We start from the raw sequence: 20,407 nt of genomic DNA on the forward strand, positions 1-20,407 counted from the left end.
AGTCACTCTACTTCACATGTATGTGGCCCTTTTTTATTTTGTTTTTATTAGATATAGACGCTAGTAGCACAGTGGTGACTAAGTGGAAAAGTGTTTTATTGATTTATTTCAGCCTTGATCAAAATCAGATTTTGGATTGACGCGCTGCCGAATTACGCGGTGCCAAATTACGCACGACAACCGACGGTCACATCACAACCTCCGGCTCGTCTTTAACTTCTCCTCCATGAGCTTTCAGCGCATAAAATAATGTGTGAGTGAGCTCCTGCTGCTGCTGCTGCTGGTGGTGGTGGAGGTGGTGGTGGTGGTGGTGGGGCAGCACCGCTTTTTCTATCTTGATCTGAACTACTAACCAAGTCTTAGAGAGATCAAAATTCAATCCCGTTCTGAGAAAAAAAAAAAAGAAAAAAAAAAGAGAAATGACGTTATTTGAATATGTGCCCAAAATCCTTAATGAATAACTTAGGACGAGTAGGAGGCAAATGCTGCCCCAGCTGTTTCCTGTTGAAAATGTCTGTGTAATGTAGATAAATGTGAGGGATTTTCTCTCTAAATCCGTCTCCTGTTCGCTAAATCTCACTTCTCCAAAACGAGCCTGCGCAATGGAACAAAGTCGGAATATTGAGATGTGACATTGCCCGCATCTCATCCTCTTTCTCCCCGTTTTTAATGACTTCAAACAAGTTCATTTTCGCCGGGCTTTGTCTTGCGGAGACCCGTGGGGATGTCTAGCGCTCTTTCCTTTCAGTGGCATTTATGTGATGTCTTCAAGGTAACTTACCTGATTTCCTTTGACACTATAGATTATCACCTTCACTTGCTCACTATTTGCACTCAGCATCCTTACCTACTTTTAACAGAAAAAAATAAAAGGGATTTTTTTTCCCATCGCTTATTTTGCATTTTTGCTGCTTTTTAAATGCATGATTCATGTGGATTTATTCTGATTTTTATCCTTTTTTCATCCAGTCAGTGCGCAGCTGTCCTGCATGTCTTGCTGATTTTTTTTTTCCTCCTCAACAGATAACAAGAGATTCACCTTCATGTGCTTTAATTGACTTTTTTTCTTCAGGAGATCTTGACATGAATCGTTCACAGCTCGGATGAATGAGGGTTTCATCCTCTGTGCGTCCTGCGCTCTTTTTTTTACACCACGAAGTCCTAATGCAGCTCTGCAACTTTCAAAGTAATTACTGCTGAGTGTGCATTATGAAGTGCTAAATATCTAACCTGAGGCTGCTGCGGGGACTGAAGAGAGAGGGGAGCTTAGCATTAAATGGGCGTCGGGACGGTGCGGTCGGAGGTTGTGATGCAGATGGATAGTGTCCTAGTGTTTATTCTTTTTATTATGTATATTTGGCCCACTCAGCTTCCTCGGCTGGGTTTGGCGGGAGAGCCGTTTTCCATCTCACAGCTTGGATCGGAAAGATCCCTGGCGCTTTTTGCATCTCTTATTCTGCTTTTTGAATTCTGAAGCACTTTTTGGTTGAGTTCTGTGCGTAATAATGCACCGACAGCTGTTTTTTGGCACAGGGGTGAACGCTGAATCCTCGCTGCAGAGTGATTTTTTTAAAAAAAAATTATGTTTAGAATGATTAAACATGGGTTGTTGTTAACATGTGAGGACATATTCAGAGGCTGAGATGATAAGGAGAAATGTGTGTTTTCAATTTGGACGCGCTCTGCTCGGTTGCGCACAGGCGCTCCGGAGCATCAGAGCTGGTCAGCCTCCTGTTTGACTGTTTGACTCTGGCACCGAGTGCAACTTTGGATTTTTAATGTATTTTCCTCCACATCTCCAAAACCCTGTAAAGTCACCATCTGTGGCCACGGCCACTTTTATTTCTTTATTTTATTCCCTTTTATAGCAGAGCGAAAGGGAAACAAGCCCTCTGCGCACTGGTTTCAATCTTATGTGGGAAAATGTTTAGAGGTGCCACTGAGCAAGGCACCAGCTGTAACAACATAGGCGCTACTGTGACTGTCCTTGCTTGAATTAAATGAAAATCTCTCTGGTGATCTTGTCCCTGTGCTGCAGAGTGCGATGTGCTGTATCTCCTGTAGCCACACCCTCTCACTACTGCTGTGCGTCCTCACCCTGACTCCGACGGCAACAGGGGCGGGCCCAGAGACCCTGTGCGGGGCGGAGCTGGTCGACACGCTGCAGTTTGTGTGTGGAGAGAGAGGCTTTTATTTCAGTAAGTGCACCTTTTTATTTATTCATAAAGGTTGGCTGTATCCGTCCCAGAGCTCTCCACCTCCAGCGAGCTCATAAATAAAAAAGCAGCCAGTTTGACATCTTGTCTTGACTTTCCTCTGCATTAATGTTCCCTCTCTTCATTCATTCCTCCTCCACTCTTACATCTTCCCCTCAAGTTCACATTCATGCCTGTGTCAATGCTGCTGCTCTCATTGATGAACAGGAGCGAGCAAAACCTAAATGAAATGAGTGACTATATTGTTGGTGGCAAATCGAAGGGCTTTAAGTGGAATTTGGCCGACTATCTCCAAGAAAGAGGAGGGGTAGAAACTAAATGTTGCAGTGAAGTTTTTTCTTTTTTCCACCAGAGAAGGGAAAGCGACCCAAAGAAAACCCTCCACCAAGAATCCAGGATTTAAATCTCCGATTTTTCCATTAAGGGTACAACCCAGCCCAGAACAGCACAGGATATATGGAGCTACCGAGGTTAGGTGCAATGTTCCACCAGTGTTTCTCAGGACATGTATCCTGATCTCTCTGTCAGACGCACAGTGTGAGTGTACATTAGCAGTATAGTGAGCTCAGACACCACAGAGTTGAGGTTTTTAACCTCATTATTCACATTTTTTTGGCCGACGTCCATCAATTAAGCCAATTTCCCCACAAAACGTCCTGGAGGAGCGTCGTATCTCCTCAAAAATCAGTCTTCTTATTTTTATAATAATTGATTGTCCCCCTGACTTCTGTGCAATTTTGTCAAAACAATCCATTATTAATGGTTTGGTTCATTCCCAAACCTGTGAAAGATTTTCCACATGTGGTGGACTTTGTCAGCTGCCAATTTCACAAAGAAAAGAAGAAGACGATATAAGATTTCTGCGGTAAATCATCAGCACCTATAGTGCATATGCAGTCGCTCTCTTTTCCAGTAATTGATTGCTTTTACCTCACCTGAACCTGGAGTGGTTTGTAGATACACCTTCTGGAGAACCTGGTGACTGATGGGAGATTTGGGGCCAAGAGGGGGGCCAGTCTTTGGATCCCAGCCTCACTGTAACAGGAGAGTAAAGCAGAGTGTATATCGATGCTAATCTAAAGCTATGAAAAGCCAAAAAATGGAAAAGTACATTTTTCTGATAAGATATTAACAGTCATGCTAACAGCCCTGTGAGGGCACTGTACACAGTGGTGCTTTCAGCTACATGTTAACATGCTAATATTCAGAAGCTAATGTTCACCATCTGAGTTTAGCATGTTTGCATGTCACCATTTGCTAATTAGCACTAAACACAAAGTACAGCACAGGCTGATGGGAATGTCATTATTACTTTGACCTGATGATGGCGCTACGGGAAATTTAAGAGATTCATCCTCTGGGGAACACGAATGTCTGTACAAAGTATGGCAATCCATCCAATAGTATTTCAGTCTGGACCAAAATGGGGAACCGACTGACCAATCACGTAGCTAGCATGGCTAAAAACTGGACAATAGACCGTTTATTTTAATATGCATGGTCAGCACTCGTATCTGAACTCATTTAACAACATTTTACCAAAGACATTATCACTCTTAATGGCTCCAATGCTCTTACTGCTCTTCCAAACAAGTGATGGCTAAAGTAATTGTTGGTTTATAGTATCATAACATATCTTTGCTTAAGTTTTGAAGGTCTACGTTTGACTCCTGTCATCTCCAATTTTTACAATATAGACAAAAACTTCAGTCAACGCTGTTGCCTGAATGCCCAAAATATCATGTCAGGACAAGTTAACTACATGGTGTCTTACCTTTAGGCTTTCTTGCCCAGGTGACTCAGTGAGGGTTGAGGCCAACAGTTGTAACAACAGTTATAATCCATCGGATCCATTTTAAAGCCAACTCTACGGTTTACACAGCGGCTTGATGGCCTGCTGTCCCTTCTGTTGGAAATTGCGTACAGTTCTCTTGATTCTTGGACTTACACTACTGCCAGACAAGAACGCTAAAGTAGGACAATCCTACAAAACCACAATGCCGACATTTTTTAAAATGCTTGTTTTCTACAATATCCATGTGGTCAATGGTGCAGTAAGCAATTCTGGATAAAGATACTTGATTATTGAGTCTCATTCCAAGGTTGTCAAATACCAAAGCTTTGGGTTGGTGGATTGGTATTCGACAACCTGGGAATGAGACTCCTGAATCACTTGCTGCACCTTAAGTGTAGGCAAACCAGCCAAACCTCCATGCAACATGTGCATTAAGGGGGGCAAAACTTCCGGGAGAGTGGTATTCGATGTATAGTAGATTGCAAGGTGCAGAATCATCTAGTATGGACGTAATTCCTATTAATATTTGGGTGGACCAACAGACCTTTCCAGTCTAGTGCCTTTGTGCTCCCATCTTGTCCATGCAAAGCCCGGTATGGCGAAGAAGTTGGTTCATATTAGATGATTGTGGATTTCTGTCCAGTGTCAACTGTTAGTACCGGTGACGAAACACTAACCCTTATGTAGCTAGACGGAAAGTAAGGGTGTGGAAGTTGAGACTGCAGATGGCTTTGTTACCAGAGTAAGTATCCAATCACACTGGAATACTTGGGCCTGTTTTCCAATGTTGCATGGCCAAAATGTAAACTGCTCCTCTAATATCAGTGCAGACTGGCAGGGTACGATCTTGTTGCTAATGTTAGCCTATAAAGCTGCGCTAGTGGCCAGGTAATGAAGCAGTGTTCTTTGTTGTTTGATGACTGATTGATTGATTGATTGCATGAAGTTGTGAACGAAGGTCGAGCGTCCATGCTTTTCTATCCCCAACAGATAAATGGGAAATGGCATTGTGATAGTAAACAGGACTGCCAAAGTAAGAGAAATCATCAAAGCTGAACACCGCATGCTGGAAATGTCCAGTCATGTCTGTTTACTTAAACGCCATCGACGACAACTGATGACATTTAAGGGTCTTGAAGTTCCATATCTAAGGGAAAGTTCACAACCACTACCCCTTGTAACTCTGTTCTGAGGGGCAAGGGGCACTCGAAAACTAGGTGTAGGGTTAAAAATGGGAAATGGGATCAAGCCTTAGTCTTACCCATTATCCTAGCCCAGACACCGAACCCTAACCATTGCCTGAACCAAAAGTTTCAGTTGCGTAACCTTAACATTATCGATCCCCTGCACCAAGGTTTTTTGCTGCATCATCCCATTCCTGTCTGGCAACAGTGTCACCATGCACCTTGCTACTGCTCCCCACCAACCCCACCGCCACATTCCTCCACCCCTGCATGCAGCTTTTCCAGGACCAGTCAACATCACTCTCTGCATCAGGCCCTTTGTACGCCGTTTGCCAGAGCGTTGTTGGAGAGCCACCAAGCTGCTGCGAAGCTGCGAGTCTTGTTCCTCCAGATGCTGCTGGCAACACCCACATGCTGTGAAGTGGTCATGACAGCCTGCTCGAATGCCAGTTTTCTGCCAGTTAAGACTTTTTGGTCTTTGGATTCCCTCTGTTGCAGCACTTCACTTGTAGAAATGATCGTGTTCTCTTCATTTTAGGCCGAGAGACAGTCGAAGATCATGGACGACATGATCGAAAGCATTTAGCATATAGGAGACTTTGGCGTTCTCCTCTTAGATGATTTCTTCTAAAGAGTCAAGCTCATTGGTGAATTCCATCTTACTGATTTGTATCTTAAGTTTTACAAAATGGTCCCAGGAAGTGTCTGCAGCTGAAGCTTATAGTTGATGAAATGTTGAGGATTTTGACAAGGTATGAGGGTGTCCAGAGATTGGATGATGTGAGAATGTGACAAAGTGTTGGCTACTGATGGAGGAGCTTTACTACAGTTTTTGTAAATGTCTCTCACAGGCTATAGAAGCATAGCACTACTGTCTGTATTCATCTCATGAGAAAGTGTTGAATGGAGGCCAATGTAACTCATGAATCCTCATGCAGCGTACACTTCTTAAGCAGGAACAGACCTTTTTGTGGTACAGGGAATGTATTTGTCTTTCCCGCATTACCTTACACTGTGCAGTCACTGAACTGCACAGCGTCCATCTATCAATGCCACATTTTCCTGTGTTGAAAAAGAGGTGTATTTCACGAACACTCCATCCTTTTTCTGAAAAGACGATGAGGTTTGAGCAGCGGGGTGCTGTGCCTCGGAAAATATGCTGCTCCCTGTCTTCCTCTGTTTCTCTCGCTCTCTCATATTCTCTCTGTCATTCCTTTTCCTTCTCTTCTCTCTCTCTCTCGGTCGCCACATGTACCAGTGGCTGTTTGCGTAAAATATCTGGAGAATCCATTTGGGTTCTGTCGTATAAAGGACCCGGCAGCGTAACAGCTTGGCCAAAGGAGGCGTGCTCCTTTCCCTGAACTCTTCCCCTCCAGTCTGGCCGTGTTGAACTTGGCAGCGCTCTGATTGATAATGTGTCCAGAGACGGTGTTGCAACGACAGTGGGCTTTCTGTGCTCAGAGTGCTTCTGCCGATCCACCTTACGCATGTCACCAGTAAAGTAGCACACTTGCATTTTAAGACTACAGATTTCCTACCCTGAAAGAAATGCTAAATACTACTTGGTGGAAATTCTTTTTTTTTAGGTAATGAAACAAACTGCGGTTTATGAAACAGAAAAAAAAAAAAAAAAAAAAAATCCACAAACGTAGTCAGTTTTTCCAATTATTAGCCTGACCTAGAAATCCTCAGTTGTCTTTGTAATGCTTTAGCAGGCAGGACCGTGGGGTGATTTCACTGCGATGTTCATTCCATGAATCAGATCTGTTATGGGAGTTTTTTGGCTAAAGTGTGAGTGCTAAGTGGCTCCCTGTCCGAAGTCACTTCATATTTTATCAGTTCATGCTAAAATATTCACACTTATTCCACAGTGAGTGTGAGATATATAATCTTCCTGCTGATTTCTGTGAAATGAATGATGCCTAAACTCTCTTGAGTTACGACAAGATGGAATAATTCCTCATTGCTGGCCAAGAGCTAATTGTTAGCACACCAAGTTCTAATAAAAGAGAGCAGCCAAATGCGAAACGTGGTGCTTTTTTTTTTTTAGTTGTTTTGGCTTGTACTAATGGCATGTGAGTGGAAGGTGGAAAGAAGAGGGGAAATTGCTTTTAGCAGCCATTGATGAGACTTCCCCTTCAGTGTTTGTCCCTGTCAATTTTATTCAAAGCTACTGGAGCTGGAGAAAAGAGGTAGAATGTGCAAACAGCACGTCACATGCGTGCACGCACACACGCACCCACTCAAACACGCATAGCTAGGCCTTGTCCCTCAGCAGCAGGGGATTATGTGGATTACAGGATGATCAGGACACCCCCCTCCTCCTCCCTCCATAGTTTTACACTGGACCTGAGCACACAGCGGAAGTCACTGAGATCTGAAGAAAGACCTCCTGTGTCCTCTCCATCACTGAGAAAAGGTGTCGTTTTCCCATTAAGACCTGAACTACAAGTCTCTGACCCTTCTGTGAATTACAGCTCAGCGGAACAAAGAGGCATCTCATGAAAAGGACAGGCCGGCTCCCTCCAGATTTAGATCTGTACATTAGGTGAAGCTGAGACACGAGGGATTTGAGGACACTCTGGGACTAAACAGTACTTTACCTTGGAAAACCTTCCTCGGTTTGATCCAATCACACAATGTAGGATGTATCGAATTGCAGATTCATAGTTGATATCCTGCCAGAAAGGCATCCGTTTTTTTTTACCTTAGTTAGACTCGTAAATTGTTTTTCATTTGCATTTCAGTTGAGGACATATCGGAGGATCCTGCAAAATGTTGATCACTTTTTCTCAACCTTTTTTCCCTTTAGTGGAACAAAAATAGATTCAATGACAAGGAGAACCCTGTCAAACTGACCTCAGACCTTTGACTTTACCTTGATCAAATTTTGGACCGAAACGTTGCTAGTAAAGCAAAAACAGTTAGGACTTTGTCTTTGTTGCTAATGTTTCAAAACATCCTCATTTCAATACATCGGGATAGGTCGATTGCCAGCGAGTCCCAAAACAATGTGAGTGTCACAGGGTACCACGACAGTTGTACCTGACCTTCGTCATACCATCACAGTTCAGTTAGGTTTAGGGAAACTTTGTAGTCTGGGTTAAAAATCATTTTTTTACAAACGCACCCACGTCACGTAAATAAATTATGTTACGTTATGTACGTGACGTAACTTCATTAGTAAAATAACCAAAACAATCCCAAAACACAAAACATTGGTTGCAGTTGGTTAGGTTTAGGCACCAAAACTATTTGGTTAGATTTAGGAAAACATTATGGTTAGGGTTAAAATCAGTGCGTTACTTCTGTCACTTCAGTAACAAACTTACCTACGTTACGTTACATTATGTACGTGATGTAACTTCTACATTAGTAAGTTAAAATAACGTAGTATTGACTTGTTGCACACAAGCAACTGTCTTCTGATGAAAGTCCTGTGCTTGTTTTACCCGACCGTCCAACTTTCTTTATACTGCTTCTCCTCACTTCCTCCTTAGCAGTCGTAATAAATAGTGCAGCCACTAGAGGTCACCGCCTAACAAGAAAGGTAAATATAGGTCATAATAAGCTGCTTTCATGTGGTTGTTTTTCTGATGAGGACAGGCTGTTATAAATATCTCCACCAGTCAAATACCGATGTTTGGGTTGGTGCTCGGCCGGACCGACCAACCCAACGCGTCAGTATTTGAGACTCAATCACCAACTGTCTTCTAAATAAGACCTTTAAATGACCAAAGTCAAAGAACTCTATACATTTGTCATCACTTCCTTATCAGTCAGTTTCAAAATCAGCCTCAAACCCCCCTGAAAAAAACTACTTAATAAAACCATGTTGATCTGTATTGATAAAGCCGTGATCAACACTGTCAACATTTGGACGAGTTTCTAACGTCAAGGTGCAGAACACTTCACTCATGCCATAAACTCTTTGTGGTACCAGTGATAAAGAGATAGTTTCCAGTACTTTAGCAGCTCTTATAGTCCCTGCCCAGCCGTAAACTGCCTGACACTTCGCAAGAAGAGCAGTGCACAGGCTCCAAGAATCCACTGCTTTTTATTGACCATGACCAAGCTGTAAAACTCAGATGCTTTCTGTGCCACTCTGGAATGGGGGAATCCAGCCATCTCTCTCTCTCTGCATTGCCGATCCTCAGAGGAATGAACATGATGTGCGTTGAGGCTGTCAAACACCAAACCAAAGTTGTTAGATGGCATCGGATGAAACACTTCATCTAAACTTAAGCTGGCAGGTTGAGGACGGTTCTACGTCGGTTCTACGGCATAGTTTTCTGTTAAGAAGGATGCTGGCGGATCGGAGTCTAACGTAAATCATTAAATTAATACTCTTTCAAGTATCAAGTGTTTGAATTGTGGCTCTGAAATTCGTGGAGGACGGCACCTGCAGTCAGCCTGGATTCACGGAAGATACTATTTAAAATATTGAGATGTACGGGGGGAAAAAAGGAAACGTGCCAGAAGGTATTAAAACTGCCATAGAAACCTTTCAAACCACTTCTACAGTATAATTACAGCCTCCTCATTCATTTCAATGAGACCTCTGCGTGAGCCCCGGAAAGAAAAAGGTCGTCCAGCTTAAAACGATTACTTGACATCACCTCGCGAGGTGCTGCATTGGTAAGTCAAATACATCCATCAGCACACCCTTGGCAGATTATTTTTAGGCTAATTCCATGAAGAAATCCTCCCGACAGAAGATAGAACGATTGTCATCATAATGTTCCCAAAGTTATAAAATCCTTTTGGCATCGCCTCTTGGAGTGTAAGTCATTGTCCCAACGGACTCTGAAGGCAACACACCCCTGTGATGCAGGCCAATATCGAGATGACTCCACCAATTCAGCCACAAATGGATTTATATAAGTTTTAAAAGAGTAAAAAGTAAAATCTATTGTCCTTCAAGGTATTACAGGATAAGTTCACCTAGAAATGACAATTCAGTCATTATCTACTCACCCTCTTGCTGATGGGAAGTTGTAGTCCTCAAAACATTTCTGGCTCTTCACAGTAGAGCAGTGTTACAGCATTCTCCTGAACAACAAGTAGATGGGGACTTGATTTAAAATAACCAAAAGGAAACATAAAATGGCTTCATACTACTCATTTGGAGTAATCGAAGTCTCCGGAAGCCCTGAGATTCTAAAAAAGACCCTTTTTTAAAGCTGATTCCTCACTGTAGCTGCTAAGTTATACGCGCTACAAGCTCGAACGCACATCAAGGGTGTTAAAAAAGTCTTTATTCGGTGAATCCAAGTCTCCAGAAGCCAAGATATTCCAAATTATTTTGAGAAGACCTTTTGAATGCCCTCGACACTTTCAAGCTTGTGCACCCACTTTCGGACGATGTGCGCTATGGTCAAGATTTTGGCCTGTAAAGGGTGTAAATAACGTCTTTGCAAATCGATTTTGGATTTCGAGGCTTCTGGAGACTTGCAAGCTGTATGAAACCATTTCATGTTTGCTCTCGGTTGTTTTTTTTAACATTTTAAACTTTCCATCGGCATGGGGCTGAGTAGATAATGACTGAATTTTAATTTTTGGGTGAACTTATCCTTTAACGTCTACTTGAACGTACAGATAAAGGACTTCTTTACTCAACGGACAGATTGTTGGTGGAGTCTTCCTTTATTTTATCTAGCTGGGCGTCTACATCCTTTAACTCCTCACGTATTACTATAACTGTGTAGAAATGGCTGAACCGCTGACGCACGCTTTTCTAATCTGACCTTCATCAGCATGCGTGATCGCCTCGTCCTCCACCCAGAGTCCATTTCATACAGCAGAGGGCCGTGAGGCAGGGAGCATTGGCAGAAAAGGTTGTTTACCTATTTGTTTAACAACAGTCACAGAAAACAACTCTTTGTTTATGAGGGATTACATCAGTTATCCATGGAACTGAAGCATTTAAGACCTTCCAAAGCTTTTAGACCTGATTATTATATGCGTGTTTTTCCCCAACCTGCCCGAGCTGATTATCCTACATGTTACAACCGGTGCCAGCTGATTTTTCTCCCCCTTCCAGCTGTTTGTGCAGCAGGGTTGCAAGCTATTTTCAGAATAATAGCGGATGTTAATTTGCAAGGCTTTATTGGGAGGGATTGAAAAACAGGCCAGGCAACGAGGCACGGCCCCTCTTTTGGCTTTCAGCTGCCATTATATAATCGCCAACCAGGGCTCAATGTCATATTTCTGTCTTTCTAAATGCCTCGACATCAGGTGTTAAAATAGCAGCCAAGGCCGTTCCCACTGATACACTGCAGGGGAATATGAGAGTTACTGTTCAGACGGCTGAAAGGACTAAAAAGACTACAAAACACAAGATGTAGCTGTCAATAAATTTGCATTTTAAGATTAAAACAAACACAAAAATCAAAAGCTAAATTCAGATTTTTTTTGTTATCTACATATTTCATTTACCACGTCCATTTTGGCAGTTTGAGATCTGGGTAAATCCGGTTCTCCTGTTCCCTAAATAATGCATGTGCACGGTGTATTTTTAGCATCATTCTACCTGAACTTGAAAAGCCTCCCTATTGTCCTCCCCCAACTTCCTCCCTCTCATTCACACCTCCATTATCGTCCACTCTGCTTTGTGTCCGGGTGTCCGAGGAGAAAGATGCTTCTGTTTCTGAATGAAAGCTGCTTTCAGTCCAAAACAACATTGTCAGGACAAGGCAGACAGAGAGCAGAAGTTAATGCACTTTGTCAGCACTGGCAGGCTACCGAGCCAAGAGCTATTAACTCTGAGAGGGAAAGGCATTTCCTCCTTGTAAATGCCATATTAAATTATTATTATTTTATTTGGTAACAGGGAAAAGCCCATCAGGGCTATATTGCTCAAGGTGAGCTGGGAATTGTAAATGGAGAGTTGGAGTTTTTTCTAAAGGCCACCAAACGAGGGTGGGTTTCGGGGGGTAAGGGAGTTGAGAGAGGAAGTGGGTATTGGCATCATGGTAACTCGATGTGGTCACCGAGTCAAAAAGCTGAGTGTCACACCTAAAGGTAATGTTTTACGTGATATTACACAGACTACACGAGAATTTCCAGCTCACAAGACTGGCCTCGAAAGGTGCACCATGTCACGGCCTTTAGCGTCCATGTTCTACCGGAGAGACTCCAGGTGGCTCAGGCTGCTGCCAAATGAAAATGTGAATGAACAGTGGGGCATAGCCAAACGGGGGAGCGGCCTCAGAGCCTGGCCTGGCTGTTCCTGCAGGTTGATCGGGCCCAGAGGGCTCGTGGTTTGGCCTCACTGGACAGGCCTCTGTGTAAAAGATACCTGGTCCAAAATGGACCATGATATTCTCAACGTTTGGGTGCATGTGGCCCCCTTTTACAGGGAGGCCGCTGCCAGGAAGGGTCCATAGTGTGCAATGTGATACACTGTAAATTTTACACGGAAGAAATCGATGTCATTAAGACTGTTCATATATCAGAGGAATCAAACCTGTGACCCGGCCGTAAGGAGTCCTAAAACCTGGGAATAAGTCCGGTTCCCTCGTCCTGACGTGAATGGGTTTCTTGAATGGGTTTCCGGTTAAATGCCTGAAAGAAGGTCTGTGTTTAACGTGAGCTTAAGAAATGTTCCAGTTTGTTTAAAGATATGAAATACGCTTGTAAATAACCCACGTTTGAATTATATGCATATCTATCGGTTGCTTACAAGTGGCTAAATGAGTCTACAATAGTTGTCATGGACATTAAACATCGTTTAACATTCTCGTTGAACGCTCACCGAAACTCATAACTTAAACATTGTAGAGCTGCTCCTGTATATTAACAGATGACAGAACTGACCAACTCCTTTCACTTAACTGCAGTTGTCAATATGAGCAGATTTATTGTGATTTTCATCTGTTTTAGTACCTTTTCTGATCCATGTTGGTGTATGGTGAAGATCTAGTTCACTGAGCGGTTTAACACAAAACTAGATATTTTACTTTATTTACCACAAACTGCGACTCTCTTGACTTGGAAAATTATCTTTTTAAATTGACAAACATCATATCAAGGAGGCACAAATCAAGCGGGATCAAAAAATTATTTGTCTCTCTTCATTCACTACCATACTGTTTTTCCTAAATAAGGTCCCATGGGGTCCCACCCAAAAAAAAATACACTGAAAGAATTTGTCACCCAGAGTTTCAGGACTAATATGGACCAGCTACTGTACTTTGCTGCCAACACCTCTCCTGTCTACACAGTAATCTAACTTGTGCTGTTTTTCCTGTAACAGGTAAACCTGGCTATGGCCCCAATGCACGGCGGTCACGTGGCATTGTGGACGAGTGCTGCTTCCAAAGCTGTGAGCTGCGGCGTCTGGAGATGTACTGTGCACCTGCCAAGACTAGCAAGGCTGCTCGCTCTGTGCGTGCACAGCGCCACACAGACATGCCAAGAGCACCCAAGGTTAGTAACGCAGGGCACAAAGTGGACAAGGGCACAGAGCGTAGGACAGCACAGCAGCCAGACAAGACAAAAAACAAGAAGGTGAGCACAGCACCGAACAACACTGAAAAAAAAAGAGAACAGGATTGATGTTTTGGTAGCTTCTGTCAGAGCATGCACTTATAATAATAATACAGATGAGAAGATTGATACTGTTGCTACTCATATATGTTTATTCAGCATAGCTTAGCATAAAGAAAACGGCTAAAGTTGATAGCAAAGAAAATAGCATCACACAGCCTCTTATTTAAGGTCCAGTGTGCAGGAAATATTATTCATTATTAGACCTTAGAATGAGTCTTAAATAATTACAAAGTCCGCCATGTCGAACCGCAATGTTCTTACAGTAACCCGGTATCGACAAACCAAACACTGGCGCCAGGGAGAGTGAGGGGTATTCAGTTGGTCGCAATCTGCAAGCTCACAGCTAGATGCCACTAAGTCCTACACCGTTACATTTTGTTTTTTGTACATTAAGGCTAATTTATGCTCAGTGTTATATGCGGATATGGACGGAGCCTTCTGTCGTCCATATTTTTAGCGTTGTAGCAAATAGTTCAAGCGAGACACGATCACAGGACAAGAGGAGGAAGTTCTAACAACAGCTAAACTTTTTGAGGAGAGGTTATGCAAAGTTTTAAACGTCTGTCTGACGTTACTTCACCTGGGCACAGAGACAAACAGTTACAGAACAGCTGAAAGGAGGTTGGACAGGAACATGAGAGTTGGACGGTGGTGAAGGAAAAGTGGTTGTATCGCTTAACATCCAGGCCAACGTGAAGGACGTGTGGAAGTATGTGGGCCTTGACGGTTATATTGTTTGAAATGGACGTATTGTACGTCATGGGGACATAAATGAGCCTAGCGGGTCCACCATGTGGCATCGCCATGTTTCTACAGTAGCCGAGGACGGACAAACCAAACACTGACTTTAGGGAGGGTGAGGCGAGGGGTATTCAGTTGGTTGCGAGATAAAATGTGTTAAATAATTATTTTCAGAGGTGCTGGTGGGTAGAGGCTAACTAAATCTCGCTGATGAATGAAACGTAAAAATGAGAGGCACTTTCTGACAGAAGGCTAGCTGTTTCCACCTGTTTGCGGTCTTTATGCTAAGCTAACCAGATGGCTGTACAGACATGAGTGCGGTCTCAAACTTCTCATCTCATTCAGCACATTTTCCAAATTGTTGTACTGTAGGTTCAAGTTAGCGAGCAGCTCAATGTATAGCAAGAGATGAATACATCCAACTTAAGTGGCTTCGTTTTCCTTCCACAGAGACCTTTACCTGGACATAGTCATTCATCCTTCAAGGTATGCATGCCTGTGGAAACTTTGTTATCTAATTTTATTGTTATTTTCTTAATGTCACTGAAGCCATACAACTGCTCCACTCAGAACCTTTTTTAGAAACGAGAAAAGAGATTTAGTTGAAATCTTAATCTCTTGGCCGAAAAAAGAAGCGTGAGATCTAAATGCAGACTCTGTTTCATCCTTGAGTTGCCAACCTGCGGGAGAGTGTGATCCTTTTAAGATTTGACCGTGTGCTTTTTACCCTTCTCTCAAAAAAGAAAACCATTAGCAAGAGAAGGAACTAAGTGGTTTTTGTGGTAGACCCAGTGGCACTCCTGCTCCCCAGGCAGAATCTCCACTCTGCTACTGTACATTATGTGCTGAAATTCTGGCGTCTCACCATAACAGCCTGACACATGTGAGGTCCGGAGATGAGGCAGTGTATCTACATGTGCAGCTTCCACATCACTCATCAGTTCATTAATTTGTGGATTGCGGTGTGCTGTAATTGCTGCGTAAATGGTTCCTACTCTCTGGAAGTCAAACTGAAATTTGAATTGACTTCAAAAGAAGATAAAACATTTGTGTATTTGTAGAAACCGCGTACACTTCAAGCCTGAAGGTAGACGGATTGCTTCGTGGTGGTTGAGATCCAGTGTTAGCATGTCAGGAGCACACCCTATGAACTTTTATCACTCTTTACAACAAGCCCACATTGTGTTGTGTACTGGTAGCGATTTCCATGACCAAGTTTATTTTTACCATGTTTTTATGGATGCAGATGCATATTTCAGACCCAAATCTGTCCCCAAAGCTTGCTATCTTTATCCTGTATCCGCTGTTTCTCGGCTATCTGTCTGAAACTTGTTTCTCTTTTCGTTGCAGGAAGTGCATCCGAAAAACTCAAGTCGAGGCAACACGGGGGGCAGAAATTACAGAATGTAGGGAAGGAGCGAATGGACAAATGCCCAGCGACTTGGGAAGAGAGAAGGGAGTGGCCTTACCTGGTACCCCTGTGGAATGGTTCACTGTAAAACAAAACAAAGAGGAGGCTAACAATGGTCCGAAAAGCTCTTCAGAATGATTGAAAGCTGAGAGCTAAGTGGTGTTTAAGGGTTTGATGAGGGATCTTGTGATTATTTTATACACTGCACCATTCCATATCGGGAGGAATTCTTTGTTAATGCAATGTAACAGACTAGTTTAGCTGCTGAGACACGAACAAGAGCTTATTATACCTCCATGTGTGAGCTGCAGCATCCCCTGGCTCCAGGAAAGGTGGGAACGGATCTGGGCTTCAGCCAATCAGAGAGCTGCAGGCTGCGTTTTTTGCTAACGAGCGGTCCGTCCCCGTCCCTTGAACTCTGCGGAGGTTAAATCCTTTTTCTCTGAGAGAGTGGATTCGTTCACTCTGTCCGTAAGACAGGATACTTCTTCACCGGTCACATATTACAGTTAAAAATCTGATCATCTTAACTTCAGCGTTTGTTTTCATGCACCGTGCATTACTGAGGATATTTTTAATAAGTAAAAAACGTTCGCTTTAAAGCACAAAGACCAGGTGGTTCATTATCAGGCTTTAAAACATTGTAGTTATTTTACATAAAGTCCCTTCGTCTCATTGACTGAAGGCAGCGTTCTTCAGTCTAAGTGGAGTAAGTCGAAGGCTTGAGTCCAATCCAAATCCCTCCTAAGCTGCAGGAAGTGTTGAGAACCTGAGGTCTGAGTCTACAATCCAAACACCTCTATAACAACAGATCAAGCACCATTAGAGGGTATTTTAAGGAACAGTAGGTATTCCAAAAACAAGACTGTGCTTTTGCCTATTTTCCAAAATAGAGAATCAAATTAACCAGAAGCTAAATTGAATTAAAGTTTCTTTGGCCGCTCGTTGCGTGGCGCTTGTTTGGTTGTCAGAAATGGGTCATTCAGTGGATTCAAAGTGCATTTGGCACAAGTCAGTGGAATAAGTCAAATAGCGACAATCAGGCAAAATGTTTGTCGTCTGCATCCTTTTCACATGTCACCGCCGCGGCCAAATCAGATTTTTTGTCAACAATCCAGTCGGCGATGATCAACATTCGAGTCTGAGTGGAGGCCTGTGTTCAAGGTTAAACACAAGTCATTAAAGTTTAGTGACAGAAAGAGCCAAAGCACTCACAGAGAAGTATCAACTGCAGTCAAATCATCATTACTCGTGTTCTCTTGAAGAACTAGCGATTTGTCCCCAAGCCTCCATAGATGTTAAGTTTAATGATTGACCGATCTTGGCTTATAATATTTTGTCGGTTAATGAAGGCCGAGAACTTTGCAACTTCAGTCGTTGCTCGGGCTGCCATTATTACTAGAGTGCAACGAAACTCTGCGGCGCCCGTCGCAAAGTCCAACGACGAAACGCGAAGATTACATGATTTGGTAAATAGACCGAAATGACTCGTCCTCCTGCAGATGTGAGATACGGCACGCATTTAACGGTACACAAACACACATGCAAAAAAAAAAAAGCACCCACAGTGTAAATGAGAGTTGTGTAACTTTGTGCAAAGGTCAAGCACACACAAACAGTTCTGAGAAGTCCTTGCATGAGGCTGTTTGTTCAAGCCTCCATGTGGACTACCAATTATTTTATCTCACAAACCGCCCAAGACATCTCATCTCTGGCTCTGCCTCCTCTGCCTGTGTATAATCAAACAGTACTCCCATTTATGTTAACCTATGCATTACTATCATTCATTGTACATGATGGTTTCATATAACAAAACTGTATTAAGAATCCTATCCACTGTATAATGGTGCTATTTTGTAGTTTGTTACTTGCAAGAGATGGCTAAGACAGACAGATGGCAGGGCTTACATTGGAGGTCTTCCCTTTTGCACAGCCTTGTGGCCACCATTTTAATAATAGTGTTTTTATTTGTAAGCTGTTTCAATAAGGTAGTAGTGTACGCGAGTAAATGTATCTTTGGGAAATCTGTGAATGCATGGAGATTAAAAAAAAAAAAGAAAAAAGAAAATGCCATGTTGTGGTCCCAAGAAGGCAAAATGCTATTTTTTCTACTGTTTTTGAATTATTTTCTCAATATAGATCCCTTATGCCAAATAACTTGACAAAAGTACTGTGAACTGTGATTCTTCCAATTGTATTAAGATTGTTAAAATTCATGGTGTGCTTTTGTCTGTCCCGAGATGTGTGTGTACATGCACTTCACTGGAAGCCATGGTATTGATTATTAAAAACACTTAACGCGAGACTACGTAACCTTTGCTGAACAGCGGCCACTCGTGGCTACAAGTGGTAACTACAGGATAATGGCATATCAAGTTTGCCTTCATTTCCCAAGATTCTCCTATGAGTCAGATGCTTTAAAGGCACAGAATTTTGGGAAATATCTCTATTCACTTTCAATGTCTTTACGTTAAATATTAAGCTCAAGCCAGCAGTCAAAAAGACCAAAAAGTGGAAATCAGCCAGCCTGGCTTGGTCCAAAGTTAAGAAAATCCACCAAACAACAACCTCGGTGTTAGCTTACGATAGCTACTGTTGCTCTCCGTTAGCGAAGCGTAGAGAACATGCATGAAGCCACATCCTTTGTTCTGTCACAGAAAATCCGACAGAAAGATTCGCAAAATCCAGCAGCATTAAACAACAACACATCGTCTGCATATACTGCTTGGAAAGGCAACTGAGAGGGACGGGGAAGGTCTAATTTTTCATGTCATGCTACAATCTGCTCACATATGGCCGATAAAAAAAGTGATTAATTCATGTCAATTGCTAAAAATTATTCAAGAGCTTCTTTAAAGTAATCTTGGAAGTTTTCATTTAAATACATCTCTCTGTTTCGACACTACATGTCGCTTAATTAGGCAACACAATGGCGGTAAAGCTTTTAGCTAACAAACTCAAAATCAAACCTGCAGTTACAGCTTCTCGCCACAGGTGCCGCCAAAGAGAACAAAACAGATCTTTGAGATTGTTACTTTAATACACCTTTTACAGTTTAACGGATGAGATTTGTGTGTTAACGCGCAAGTTACAGAGGTGCTGTTTGGCAGATTTTTATTTAAGGGATTATGTTTTTGGGTTTTCCGTCTGTCCCATTTTTGTGAACATTATATCTTCAAAAACGTCTTAAGGAAATTTCTTCAAATTTGGCTCTCAAGGAGGAAATTATTAGAATTTGGCGGTCAAAGGTCAAGCTCACTGTGACCTCACAATGTCTAATAGAATAAAAATGATGACATTTTATATCTAAAAGGTCAAACCGTGACGCGATAACTCTAGTCTTCCCCCTCAGACCGAGCCAAGCTAGCTGGTTCCCCGTGTTTCCAGTCTTTATGCTAGGCTAAGCTCACTAGCTTCTGGCTGTAGCTTGATATTCAGTGTAAAGATTTGAGTGTTAACATTCTCATTTAACTCTTAGAAAAGCAAAATAAGCCAATTTCCCTAAATTAACTGGTGATTTTCAACATTAGCTAACATTAGCCTGCATAAGCTACTAGTCATAACACATTAAATAAGGCTGTAGTGACAAAACCCCTGAAGGAATTGAAATGAGCGAGGGTTGTTTTATCGCTTTTGAGTTCAACCTTTTATATTTAAGAGGAAGATTCTGTTGTTTCATTCAAAAGTTGCATAGTCTCGCTTTAACAGTAAGCCAGGAGTTTAATTTATTTCAACTAAAACATTTGTAAGCAACTCTGATATACGACTTATTTTCAACGATTAATTTAAGTGTGTTTTTATCTGTCATGATCAAGCTTTTAAAATTTGCATTTGTACTTTGGTGTTTATTCCTTTTTTTTTTTCAAATTGTGTAATCAGTCGACCTGGCGGCTGAAATTTAAAAAAAAAGACGCTCGTAGAAGAACAGCTCTGTTCCTTCAAGATCTTCAGATATACAGTACAAACCAAAGACTTTTTAATGAGAACAAAGCCTCACTCAGCATTATATCAGGCCTGTGTCATGAACTAAACCCAGATCATTATATATCAGTTGATGCCATCCTTGTCTGAACTGCACTGCAGCTACACCCTTCACACACAGTCTCTGGTACCTGAAATACAGCCTGTGTAGTAGAAAAGCAAAGTGAGCCAGAGTCCCTCGGTGTATCTGGCACATTTCGGAGCAGCGATGAAGAAAAGCTACGGCGACCGACTTCAAAATCACGTGACTACGAAATCATTCAAACATGTCTGCTTGTCACTCGGTGTGGGTTTAATCAATAAAAAGCGCGACATTCTGTGAGGTTGTTTGATGAGTAAAATGTCATTTCCTGAAGCTCACTGTCCAAGAAACTGTTTGATTACAGCGCTGTTATTTATGGTGCTCGATTGCCTTCTGTAGAAACAAAAAATACTGACAAATTGTTCACCATTCCTGCTGAATAAACCACTTGTCAACATCACAGAACTGGCTGGAGAGTTTTTCATGCTGCATGCACATACACTC

At 42.3% G+C, this 20,407-nt stretch overlaps 1 protein-coding gene across 1 annotated transcript; it reads left to right on the forward strand.

Annotated features, from left to right (window-relative positions):
- The first annotated feature begins 556 nt into the window (after positions 1-556).
- igf1 (insulin-like growth factor 1) lies at positions 557-17,943 on the forward strand. The gene is made up of 5 exons (XM_073480524.1): positions 557-772; positions 2,039-2,198; positions 13,453-13,706; positions 14,940-14,975; positions 15,840-17,943. Exons 1-5 carry the CDS (start codon positions 725-727, stop codon positions 15,897-15,899), a joined length of 558 nt encoding a protein of 185 aa, XP_073336625.1. The 5' UTR covers positions 557-724; the 3' UTR covers positions 15,900-17,943.
- The last annotated feature ends 2,464 nt before the right edge of the window (positions 17,944-20,407 follow it).

The sequence above is a fragment of the Pagrus major genome, chromosome 14, assembly GCF_040436345.1.
Source record: "Pagrus major chromosome 14, Pma_NU_1.0".
Classification (NCBI taxonomy): Eukaryota; Metazoa; Chordata; class Actinopteri; order Spariformes; family Sparidae; genus Pagrus; species Pagrus major.

Excerpts from the sequence above, each read along its gene's own strand:
- igf1 (XM_073480524.1), top strand. The coding sequence starts at position 725 with ATGTCTAGCGCTCTTTCCTTTCAGTGGCATTTATGTGATGTCTTCAAG. Across the intron at positions 2,199-13,452 it reads AGAGAGAGGCTTTTATTTCA|GTAAACCTGGCTATGGCCCC; the intron begins GTAAGTGCACCT and ends TTCCTGTAACAG. Across the intron at positions 13,707-14,939 it reads ACAAGACAAAAAACAAGAAG|AGACCTTTACCTGGACATAG; the intron begins GTGAGCACAGCA and ends TTCCTTCCACAG.